The following is a 13,188-nucleotide window of genomic DNA, read 5'->3' as shown; positions in this document are numbered from 1 at the left end:
TTTGGCACAGAAGAAACCAGTCTCCTTTTGATCTAATGAAAAATTATATTATAGATTTTAGTGGCAGAGAGGATACACCAACATTTTTATTGCAACAGAATTTTTGATTATCTGGGGTGCACTTGTAATGACTGCATATAGCCCCATTGATTAATATCTAACACTAAAAATGCTGGAAAGGTAATGTTCAAGTGCACAGAGTGCACATTGATCTACCTTACCTGCGTAAACAAGGAAGTTATTTTACTGTCAATTTACACTTTTTATACAACCTGTTTTCCAGCTATTCAAGGGAGATCGATATTTATGACAATTCATTAGAGAATGCAGTTGACTTTTATTGTGCAGAACAAAAAGAATGCAGTCACCAACCCACCACTACATTAATTTTATGAAATCAGCTAACAAAATTATTGTAAAAAATAACTTAATTTCTGATGCGCAAATGGAAACAAGATGTACAGCCCTCCCAAATTCCTGTATTGATACGGGGAAAATGGCCTTGAACCATTATACTCAGTAACTCAAGGACAAAACTACTTTGGTTGCTTAGGGGAATAAAAACATTCATGTTTTCTCCCCCAGCCACAAACCCAATGTTGGTTTATACAAAAAAAAAAAAATCTCACCTGGAGTTACTGCAGAAGTCCCACACTCTTTACTCTCTAACTTTGATATGTAAGTACCTGATAGAGCTATCCTACTGGCACATAGGCAACTCAAGTGAAGCACTGCTCGGCTCCTTTCAAGCGTTTTTAGCCTGCCAGCATACTAAGCTTAATCTTCTGGTTCCTCATAATGTGCATACCCACTAGCATAGGTCCTTCCTAAATTCAAATTGCTGAATACATCTGTGGTCTCAGTATCGGAATCCTTCCCTCCCTCATCATTGTCATCTTCATCGTCATCTTCTGCTTCATATTCATCATATTCATCCTCACGGTCACCTGCATCTCCAGCCTTGCTGGAGGAGAGGCTCTTCCAGTAGGCATCGTAACCAGAAGCTCCATCGGCATCTTCACCTCCAGTCTGTCGGCCAAATTTCAAAGAACGTGCTGCAGGCAGAGAAAAATCATCATGTTCGCACCCCTCAACAGCAATTTGAGCAGAGCATCTGACGTTTCACTTCCATCCTTTCTCTCTACTCAGCAAAGAGCATGCAATGTTAGACAGCCTTTTTCTAAATCTGACACTTTCAGATTTAATCCTTACTCTGACTGAATCTTTCTGCTACACACAGTCTGTCCCTCTGCAGGCAAGTCTGTATAAACAGTAACTGCCCCCAGAGTGTGACTTAGGTTTTAGGATAAACCTTTGGTACTCTAGCCAAGAAGAGCTGTAATTGCATGTGTTTCATAGACAAAACATGTATTGTATTCAAGAGTGGCTGAGGTAGATTGTATACGTGTCATCAAATAGCACTTTGAAATTAACCAGCTTCTTGCAGATGAAATAAAGGCTTAAGCAGTGATTTTTTTTTTTTCAATTTTTCCATAACTAAAATCTCAAACTAAACAAAAGCTTTCACTATGTTGGAATCAATCGAGAGACTGCTCAATTCTAGAACTAAGAAACAAGAAGTTTTTCCCAAAACAAATGCAGCAGAGCTTTGCAAAATAGTTGAAAGTAATTGGACTTTACTCAGTGTTCCTATGCAGAAAAGTAGTCACCAATAGTACTTGTGTAGTTTGTTAGCTAGAGAAGCAGGCTTACTTGACATGCTCAGATCCTTTGTCTGCTGAGTTTCATGGCCACATTTAGGGCAGGGAGGCTCTTTTCCTTTTTCCTGCTTGAAAACCTTACTTCGCACATGATCGTCACAAAAACAAGCCTATAGGGTGGACGGAGAATAAAAAGACTAAACGTTTTTATCATAGAAACATACTCTTCAGCAAGAAGCAAGCAAAAAGGCATCTAACAGCAGCAGGATTTTCTTGTTGGGATTAGAATTTAATGAGTTCTATCTGCAGTGGAACTGGAGTCTGTGCACAGAGCAAACACTTCTGCGTTGAACATAGTTTCGTGGCTTCCTGGGGAAGAGGCTGGATGGAAGTGCTGATAAACAAGTAGAGAAGGTAATGTGCTCAAGGACTGGACTATAGCGCTGCGCACAGGGAGCCTGGCAAACTTTGGTTTATGTTGACAAGCTTAAACAAAAGACAATCAGAGATGTATGCCAGAACATAACTAATGCAGTGACCTGAAGGCAATAATTACAGATTGAGATTTACATGTTGAGCACCAGGGTGCCAGTAAAGATATCTGCACAAAGGAACAATTTGGAATATGAAATTGATGCTATGGGAGACTGCAGAGAAACATATGGAGGGTAAAAAGAGTAAGAGTAGGCAATGAACCAGCACCTGGAGAAATCTGGGCAATGCTGATGATGAAGCAGGTGGAACTTCTGATACAAAATTACTTCTGAGTGTGTAAAACCACAAGCCTGACATCAACAAATTAGCCTACGCGTGTGTAAAACTGGATTAGCTGTGGAGATTAAGTCTATTGGATCCAGGCTGCAGTGTTTTCTGGCCGGATCATCACTTGACTGGTTTTTTAATATAAAAAAAAAAGAACTTTTTAAATTTTCTTAGCTCTATGCTGGATCAAAACATATTCCATAGCCTTGGATTCTGTTCAAGACCAAGGATTTGGGTTGTTTTGTTTTGTTTTCCTTGAAAAGGCCCAATTAAAACACATAGGGCTAAACAAAGTGAAGATCAGCTCACCTGGCATAAGGATGCATAACACTGGCTTGTGGTTAACAGGCAAGCACAGACAAAAGCACTTTGTCCCCTATAAGTCTGCCTTCAGGCTTCAGAAACGAATAAAAAGTACAAATATTTTTTTAATAATGTAGAGGAATACAGAACAAAGCTTGATACCAGCTTTGGAGGCTAAGGAGGACAAGTGTAAAACCATAATTACTTGCAACTGTCTTTACTCTTTACCTTACAACGCAGACATGAATGCTGTCCAAGCCTGTTACAGGAAACACCTGGTGGAGAAAATCAATATGCAAAATTCAGTACTCGGAAACTGCAAATCTGTGATGTTTTCAAAACCTTGTATGTAATGATGTAATTGAAGCATTTATTTTTAATTCCCTGACACGACTGTACTTTGGTAACATGAATCAATCATTTAACCATACGGTACCATTTTACTAGATTTTTTCCAAGTCTAAGCCTCATTGCAGTAACGTAATTTGACACAAAAAGTAAAAGTTGAAGAGGGGAAAAAGTTTAACTATTTCTTGAGTTCCCAAACTTTTAAAAACAGAAATTTCAGAACCAGTGTGGTATTAAGTGATCATCTTGCTTCTCCTTTTCTCACAATGTCAAAAGATGGAGCACTAGCATTTTACAGTCACTTTAAACAATGCCATGGCAGCCTCTAATACCTTTATTTCACTTAAATGGGATGTGAGAACACTTGAAGCTTGCAAACTTCCAAACCTAGAACAGTTGTTTTGTTCTGTATTTTCTGTCATGTCCTCTGGAAATGTATTTTATTGCACACACCTTTGTATGAAAATCTAACTGTGCCAAAGAATTATAACTGGCACATGAACTGTAAAGAGCAGAATCGGTGCTCAAAATCTAACTCTTTTTGAAGCTTCAAACTAGTTTCTTTACTCCACTAGAGGGAGTATACTAAAGGCAACCACACAGGAACTGGCAGCGACACAAAGCTGGATGAAGAAGCAATAATATGTATTTTATCAGTCTCTGTGCAAGTACTCGTTCTCTTCCACCTTGCCTTACCCCTGATACAACGAAGTTTTTGAATTTGAAGTAATAAATATGAGTTCTCCACATGAGCCAGACAGCCACAGGATTTAGCGCTCTGTCATATATTTAAAGATGCAATTGAAATACTAATGCATATATACTCAAACATTTCTGGAGTATCTGCGCTTTAAAAAACTTCTCTCAAATAGCAATGGAAAGTAACAGAACCTTTTTCACAGCTAGAATGGGATTCAGACTGCAATTGCATGACTGCATTTAAAGTTCACATATTCTTTAAAAGTTTAGGTTTTATAACCTTGTTACCACACACTGACAAAAATCCTGCCTCTCTACCAAGACTGCACTGTGCCATGAAACATTGAACACAGTGAAAACCCTCAAAAAAAGTAATTTCTCTATTCAGGGTGTGACATCGCATCTGTGAATTAAAAGCTTCGAACAATCACTGAAAAAACATTCTTGTGGAACAGCTGTTGCTGCTTCAATATTGCTATGCAGGAAGATATTCTGGCAGAATACATCAAGGGAAGCTAATCAAGGCTTAGAAAATAGCAGGCTGGGGAAAAAAAAAAGGATAAGAGATTTCTAAAGACACAGGCTATAACATTGAAATCAACAAATATTCTAAACTGAGAGAAATCAATTAGGACAAGAGATTAGTCAGTTCTGAAGAAAACAGTCTTATAGATCATAAAGAACACCTTGAATTTCTATAACTAGGATTGAAAATATTGTAACAGTCAAAATACACGCATACAAGTTTTGGAAGGGACAAATGCTTGTCTCATGGGATAAACAAAATAGTAGTTAATGGTGGGTACAAAAGAAATACTACAAAAGATTAGTTATTTCAAACATGAATAGTTTGTGGTTTAGGTTTGCTTTTTTTTTTTTTTAACTTCTCCTGAAGTTTTTCTGTTTCAGCCAGAGATGAGTAGTGGACTAGCAAAATCAGGCAAGGCCATCATGTCCTCTTACAAATACCAGTTTTGGTTTTGTCCACAAAATTAATTACAGTTCAAAAGGACATAAAGTCTTCAGCTACCTGTTGCTTACTTAGTAAAAGTGGAAATGTGTCAACATTGAATACATTATTGACACACATGTCCACAGTTCACTAGTCAGTGAAGAAACTAACACTGAGTTCATGCTCTGGATGAACACTATTTTTGTTACTTTCTTCTGTGCCCACCCTGTCTCACTGAATCAGACAATGACTACTTCCTGAGTCAGTCTTTCTCAGGAGTTGCTGCTTTTGCAAAATCAACAGATGCTAACCCTTCACCCACATACAAGCCATCCACAGCAACCTGGGAAAGCTTAGCCAGCGTAACACAGGTGGTATTATTTAGGGCAGCTGTTTTCCATGAGGAACAGGTATCTAGAAATAGACTGGTCATAAGACTGGAAGAGTGCTCTTTCTTGCCTGCAAAGCTTTATGGAGTAAAAAAGCAGCATCAGCAGTTCCAGCAGTTTTGCTGTTGTCCTGGCTGCTCCCAAAACTGCAACTTTAGAGACTTCTGGTTCCTGCAAAAGCAGCTTCCCATGGGAGGCCTATGAAAGCCAGGCAGGGAAACAACTGCCATGTCCAATGTGGCGTGGAGGAAGGTCAGAGACAAAAGCTCTAGTCTAGATAACTGGATCTCAAGAGCGAGCACATAAGAAACAAGCTCTTTCCTCCTCTGGTGGCAAAAGCTATTTGGAAAAGGTGATGGAGAGTATTCTGGAACACAGAGGAAGCAACTGGAGAGTCTGCTTAGCTGTGGTGAAAGGGACTGTGAACTTACATTTAAATGTCTCTGCTTCCAAAACTTGGCAGCTGGCTTGATGTTCAAACTGATCATCTTCACAGAGGAAATTGTGGCAAAAAGAGCAGGCGAATATTCTGCCTCCTAAAAGATTTATGAAGGCAAAAGAATCATCAATGGGCATAGGCATCAAGTTCTGCTCTGCAAACAATTTAGGCAGTCGTTTTGACTGAAGACGAGTTCTCCCTTCTGTCACAAATGCTTCAACAAAGTCCTAAATTAGACACTGCCATCCATTATTACACTGAAAAACACCATGTATCCTACAATAAAAGACAGCATAAATACAAAGCAAGTATTACTTCTAGTCCTTTCCTTTATTTTAATTGTAATATGGCATTAAGCATTTTCTAAATCAGATCACAGTCTCTCTCATCCAGTCTCCTTCCCTCCCACACCCTCACCTCTGATGCATGCCTGAAGTAAACACTTTAAAGGATTCCACAAACAGAGATCAGCATGGTTTGCTAAGCAACTGGGAAGCCAAATACCTGTACTAGCACAGACGAAGGGAGTGGGAACGGCAGAAAATTGCATGTTGACAATCTGATGCAGTGCTTAATTATGTTACGCACTCAGCTGATAGGACAGTTAATACTTTAGATTACATAACCACCCCTGAGTTGAGCACTGTACGATCTTGAGCAGGTTGTTTACATTCCCCACTGCATAAGGTGTATTTTGAAAATGGGGAGAATGCCTTGCTTTGAACAAACTTACTGCAAGGACTAATCAGTGAAGATTAAAAAAACTATGTTACGGATATAAGTACAATAATTTAAGCAATGTGAGGAGAAAAGTAGCATTGAGATTTTCTTATTTTTAAGCATGAGCAACCTACCGTGGTCCCAGACACTTCTTTCGCACTCAATACATTCTGCATCTGCGAGAGGGCAGATACACGCATGTGTGCTGAGACACTTCCTCCCATGACACACCCAAGCTTCACAGAAATCACAGATTGCACCCTGCAATTACAGAAAGATATCATCTTGAGACTTTTGCAATACCTAGAAAGAGACTCTTATTCTATAACCCAAAACGTATACAAGTATCCGTTCTCTCAGTGAGTTCACTCCAGTTAAGCGAGAGAGTATGAACTGCATGTGTAAGCCTATCAAGCTGCTCCACAGTTCTTGTTTGATATTCATTTCTGCAGGATTAAACATAATGCAAAATAACTTGGTTTCCTCCTTTTCTGTGTTCTACAGTTCCTATCTATCTTAAGTCTGATGCATGACAATTGTACCCTCCAGCTGAAACCTGAGATCTGTAAGTGATAACAATGTTCTGGCAAAAATGCGATTTCAAAAAAGACCTGAGAAATGCCACTAGATTCTTACAGCTGAAATCACTCATTTAGATTTTAAACCATCTATATTAGAACACAAGCTCTGCATGGACCAAAGATCAAATAACTCATCAGAAATCAGTTAGACTCTTTAATTTTCATTTTTATTAAACTACAAGATCTACACACCAACTATCCCTCAATTGTAGCATTTAAGAAGCCACCTCAGCCCATAGGTAACGAGCTACCATGTGCATGTAATGCACACAAAACTTAGAAAACAATGATGAATCCAAATTAATTGTTGATGAAAACACTGCATCAGTGAACACATGGAATGAGTTTAGGAACTTCAGACTGGAAAGGCTGGCTGTGTTGCTGAGAAAAGCTGAGTGCCAACTGGAGGCAGAAACAGGACAGAGGTTTAGTCCATACAGCACTTAATCCGGAGGCTATGACATGTCATACCTCGCTTTCCAGAACAGAGTAACTAACTCGTCCTTCTAAGAACAAAAATCAAAAGGCCAGAAGCTATGACTATCTCTGCTAAGAGCCCAAATGGTTTGGTTTTTTTATAAAATAAAATTCTCTCCTAATGCCATGGAACAGATTCCTCACTGCGATGCTGATGGTCTCTACAATACTGAGAAGACAGTAAAAGTCCACTGTTTTCTACACAATGATCCTAGATTTTACAGAAGACTGGGGATTAGCTATGGGGCATATATGCTCCAGCGCTGTTAATGCATGTGCTTAGGGCCTGCCAGCAACACAGATCTGTTAGCATCCAGGACATGTGTCGGAGTTTGCAGGAGTTGAATCTAAAAATGCAGAAGTTGGGTTTCCAGTATAAAATAAAAATCAGTTTGTGATAGCAAGATGAGAAAAAAAATCTTGGCATAGTACATGCCATCATTCAATTCTGGTTTGGTTTTTTCCCCCCAGAAAGATTTGCATAGAATAGTGCAAAAAAGGCTGTAATTTTGTATACATACCACCATTGCTAGGCCAGTACTGTACACACCAGCATGTTTTATAACACAGTCTGAAGACTTCATCATGCATTTGGTTTTTCCTATTTAAAAAAAAAGGCAAGCAATCAGAAGAAAATTATATAAAAATACAAAAAAAAATTAGCATGAACGTTTCATGTAAGAACTGTACTTCAACCAAATACCTGTACTTCATTGTAAATCTAAGTAAAAATAATGCAAACGAATGTCTGCAGCCTGCAACCCACCCTCACATGTTCTTTAGGTTAAATTAATTATTGTCTGTTTTCTGCCAAAATCTCCTGCTCCAGATAATGAGGCAATGCGTTGTCTTGCTATATGACTCGAGGCACTGGGAAGAATTTTAAATGCCAAAACAAACCAAAAAAACCCCAAAATTAAGGTGAAATTCAAGCAATGACATCTTTAAAAAGTTACATTTAAAACTGCTGCTAGTTTTGTGCCACTATAAAAGCAGCATGTGCTGTCTCCAAGGCTGAGGGCCTCTGGGGAAAAAAAAAAAATGCACACCTGATGATTTAATTACTTACAGGTACTTGGATGCATGGGTTTTTGGTTGTGCTTGGGTTTTTTTCTTTTTTAAAACCATATAAGAGATTACTTCCTAGAAAAAATAACTCCTTTTAAATGCAGGCAAGGGGCAGGAGAAAAAGCCACAGTCTGCAACTTAAAAGTCATTCTGACAGAAGCAAGCAGTTAGGGTGACAACTTTCCCCTACTCCTTGCCTCTAACATAAATAGCTAAACCAGAAAGATCCATGCTCTGTATGCAGTTATACAAGAAAAAAAAAAATAAATCTTGTAGCTAGCCCAGGTTACTGCAACTGATTTAGGCTGCCCTGCCATAGACCCCTTTGGTGTCTCTGTTATTGCCTACTTAGAGAAACCAACAAAACGGTGCTCCCTGCAAACCCATTCAAGAGCTGACAAAACCAAATTTTACTCTGAAAATGTAATTAAATTTCGGTATGCAGCATCATCAGAGTTTTGCATTAAATCATATCTCAGATACCAAATGGCACTTGGAGGAAGGACCAGTGGTGGGCGGAGCTGGGCAACATGAGGTGGAGTATTACTGGGTTATAGCAGTTATAGCTACCTTGCTGAGGGACTTCTCTAAGAAAGATGCTGTTGTTTTATAGGAGCTATCCCCAATGCTTGGTTAGGTACCAAACAGCTCTAATGGTCTTTGTCTTGGAAAACCCTGGGACTCAATTTAACTTTCTGGTTGTTACTAGGAATGCTTTTCCTCCAGAAACATACTGGAGATTAAGATAAATTCAAAACATGTGAGTCAACTTCAGATGTATATTATAGTTTAAGACAGACAGCATGTTTTTAGTACTTCACTGCCTGATGACAGGAGAAAACTTATGAAGGATGACACACTGCCATTGCACGCCAACAGCCTAGCTTCCAAAAATGCTCAGTATCTGCAGGTCCCAACAAAAGCATTGGAAGCTGCACATCATCAGCTCTGAGAGTCAAACTACAAAACAGTTGAATTGCTTAATGACAAATTGAAAATCTGCAAGGATGTGTTGAAACAGTAAAACAACAAAATTCACCTCAAAGTATGTCCCTTGCAAGCAAGCAGCTGTTTTTGGTTTGGGTTTTTTTTGGTTTTTTGGTTTTGTTTTTTTTTTTAAAAAAAGGCCCCTTTAGGCTGATTCAGAGCCGAGTTTCTGTCACTAGGAGTCCTTCTCTTCTGATTTCAAAGCATCAGCCCTCTAGCATACAAATAATATAAGCAGCATATTACATTACAAAACCATGCAAGGCGAATAATGTACTGTTGCTTTAATTGATATTAAACTGATCAGAAATTATATCATCCCCCCAAAGCAGTATTTATTGGCACCCTGCTGGCAGTCAGAGCCTCTTTAACTTTGCTGTTGTTATGAAACAACACCTGACAGATGTTCTCAATACTAAAAGGCAGCGAGATAAATTTTTCTGAAGATCAAATACTGAAGATAAGTCCGTCACCCAGACCTGCAAACCTCGGGGGATCAGAGGCATATGTACTAGTGCATGATCAAGCAAGATCTCCTCTCAAGGAGGATATTCACAGCAGATTTAAAAGAACCTGCTCCAAAAATCACAAAGGTACTTTAAGACAAAGGTATTCGAACTGCTGAGAGTTTAACAAGACAAATGGGACTGAGGACAGCATGTTTTCCTTCATTATTTCTACTTACCGCATTGTGCACAAATGGGTAATTTTTGAACAGAGTTACAGAAGTAACAAAAAGCTCTATTCTTCTGCCGTCTAGGCACATGGAGGGAGAAAAAAAAAGCAAGCAAGCATTAAAAAAAGACCTGTAAAATATCTGAAACCAATTAATATCGAACTACTGGTTTAGAAGGGTGAAAAATACTTACCTTTGGCACTTATCACATTCCTAAAGAAAAGAAATAAAATCCTGGTAATTATTTTTATTCTAGGTAAAATACATAAAATTTACAGACCCACAGGGACTTTGAATTAAGTTCTGATTAGGAACCAAACTTTTTATTCAAGTATTATACATCTGATGCAAACATAACCTTAAATGTAAAGGAAGGATGGTAAGAAGAATGGCTTTCTAGTGGCAGTCAATACGGTCAATGTATTATCGCGGGTTCTACATGATTTAAAATCACGTATTGTAATATAAAATACTATAGGTTATTTTACCATTGAAGCATTACAAGGATGTTTGGCTAAATCTATGTTGGCTCTTGAAGCCCTTATCTGCTTTTCACGTTCACGACGGTTCTCAGCTTTCTTACGAGCACCAGTCTTCTTTTTAGGCATTTTTCACTATCTGTGGGTGGGGAAAAATAGGTTTGTAAATACATGGATACACATAACATGTCCAGCACTAAAACTGGATCTTCGAATTCCCATGTTAAATGTGCTTCATCTCCACTCTTTTCCTTTTCTGAAAGTTTCTTTTCAAATGTCAAATAAGGAGCTAGTCCTTTAGGAAGAGTCATGTGATGAACCATGAAGAATCTTGTGATCTGGAAAGGACTTTGCTGCCTTAAACTTTATGCTTAACTATCTTTGAAGTGTTTTGCCTTAAAAAAAAAAACAACACAAAACCACTGTGTTTTATAGGTTTGTTTGTAATGGGCCTCTGGTTCTGGTTTGCCTTGTCTATTTAATAAGGACAATATTCAGCTCATTTTCTCTTTCACTTCTCTCTCCTTATGCTCACTACTTCAATCACTCAAAAAGCATTCTTCAGGTAAGCAAATCGTGGTGTACTGCAAAAATACAAATTTCACACTTCATGAAGGCTTAGAAAACAAAATGTCATTGTATAGATTTAAGAGCTAGGACAAAGGGATGTTTGTACTGCTTATTTATCATTCTAGCACATTAGCAATAATGAAGAGATGAGCACGCATTGCACTGAAGATGCCACTGTTTCCCAAGAAGGGTTTACGCTAATTTAATTCCATCTGGTTAAACGTGTGTGTCTACTTAAACATTCTATGAGAGAACCAATGCAATACAGTGGTGAGACCATCAGGCAATCAATCTCTCCATTGTTCTCGTCATCTCTGCAATGAACTGTGCAGTACTCATATATGGTTAGTTTACTCTGTGTTTATAATAAATTAGGCATGTATTATCCTGACTCCATGAAATGGACAACTGAGAGATTAAAGGTGTGGCCTGACATTAGAATTTCTCTCATCAACACAGGCACTCAAGATAGGCACCTTTCCTTATGCTCCATCTTTATCATCCCCCCGTTTCTGCTGATGTAACTGTTATTGGTGTCACATCCTAAACCAGGTACAGGTTAAAAACAAAACCAAAAAACCCAAACCAGCGAGCACCCCCAAGGCCCAGATTAGCACAATCTGATGTATTTGACTAGCAAGCATGGGAATAAGAAAGCAGCTAAGAAGGGGCAAGGACCTCTCCACTGACAAAAAAAATTGCCTTATTGAACATAGTTCTAAAAAACCAATCCCAAGTCTATGGACGAGGTGGACACACTTTTTTGTGCTGTAGCTACCAAACCATACTTCCTTGAAGATGACTGAATTTTTGGAAATGTTTAGCTCTTATTTTTGTACCTCACCACAGTGCTTCCGTTTTGAAAATCTGGCCTCTCCAGCAAGTTTCCCCGACATACATTGCACTGTACAACTAACCCACAATTCTTTTAGCTACAAGTACACCTAACGGTGCACCTTGGTCTTGCCTCTCGTTTCCCAAGCTGCAGAAATATACTTTCAAACTGAGACTCAAGTGTCATCTTAAAATCTCAATCTCCACTAACAGAAAATCACTATAGACTTGGGGCTTGGCAGAAACCAGCTCACATGATGGGACAGCTCTGCCCAGGCAAGGTTCTGCTGATTCCAGTAGGTCTACATGTGGCTACCAGGGCCACTGGCTGGAGCAAATGGGAGGTACCTGCTCTTCCCAGCCTCATCCTTAACTCCAAGCAGATTTGTAGACTTACATGCTGGCATCTGTAAGGAGAGCTGTAGCATCAACAGGCAGTGAACTGTAGCAGCTTAAGCTTGAAAGAAAAATCAGTATTTTTGTTCAAAAGGTCTTGTAAAATAAACCAAACAATCCTAATTTTCCTGCACAAAGAAATATATTGTCCTGACCAAATACTAAAATTTGTTTTTGATAGCACACATAAATCAGTTTGCTTACCCTGTAGCATTTTGTACCATGTTTAAATTGTATTAGTGTCATATTTTGTAGTCAAAATCGTATTGCTGAGCTGCCTGCTGGCAACTGCCATTATTCTAGAGCGTGACATTTCTGACACTGGGAGTCCAATATGAAGTTGCACACTAATTTTCAAACTGCTCGAATGCCGATTTAACAACAGAATCTAATGGTTAGTATTTATACCTTGACGACTTCACATTATCTCATAATCAAAAGTACCAAAATGACAAACTGCTTTCATGAAAAACACTGTCTCAATGACTACTGAGGACACAGATTATGAGACATCTTTAAGATGGTAGTTTTCAAAAAGTTGCAATAAAGTAAATAACAACTAAACTGCAATGTCAGGTCCTTTTAACGAAGCTATCAAGTCAATCCAGGCTTTTAAACACCATCCAATAAATGACAACATCCTATAGATCAATATTCTGTCACTCTTTTCCTCTGGGCTTCCACTTAAGATGTTTGTTGTCTTTGTCCTGAGTTCTAAATTTTTACGGAATTTACCATCTTTTTATTTTCAGACTAGAGCTAAACAGTGTTATAGTGCCAGAAATTATGATAGTAAAACCTTTGTTTACCTGCAATTCCTTTCAAATCAGAGTATCGTACCTTTTAA

General features: G+C 38.5%; 1 protein-coding gene across 1 annotated transcript; it reads right to left on the bottom strand.

Annotated features, from left to right (window-relative positions):
* Positions 1 to 554: 554 nt before the first annotated feature.
* Positions 555 to 10,680, bottom strand: ZNF330 (zinc finger protein 330). The gene is made up of 9 exons (XM_009894168.1): positions 10,551 to 10,680; positions 10,256 to 10,275; positions 10,072 to 10,142; positions 7,853 to 7,932; positions 6,408 to 6,534; positions 5,546 to 5,650; positions 2,955 to 3,001; positions 1,714 to 1,831; positions 555 to 1,055 (listed from the first exon to the last, which is right to left on the bottom strand). The coding sequence occupies exons 1-9, from the start codon at positions 10,668 to 10,670 to the stop codon at positions 778 to 780; spliced, it is 966 nt and encodes a 321-aa protein (XP_009892470.1). The 5' UTR covers positions 10,671 to 10,680; the 3' UTR covers positions 555 to 777.
* Between the last annotated feature and the right edge of the window lie 2,508 nt (positions 10,681 to 13,188).

This window comes from Charadrius vociferus, unplaced genomic scaffold (assembly GCF_000708025.1).
Source record: "Charadrius vociferus isolate BGI_N301 unplaced genomic scaffold, ASM70802v2 scaffold21, whole genome shotgun sequence".
In the NCBI taxonomy this organism is placed as follows: Eukaryota; Metazoa; Chordata; class Aves; order Charadriiformes; family Charadriidae; genus Charadrius; species Charadrius vociferus.
The sequence above is the reverse complement of the archived record's forward strand: the minus strand, read 5'-3'. Positions and strand labels throughout refer to the sequence as shown.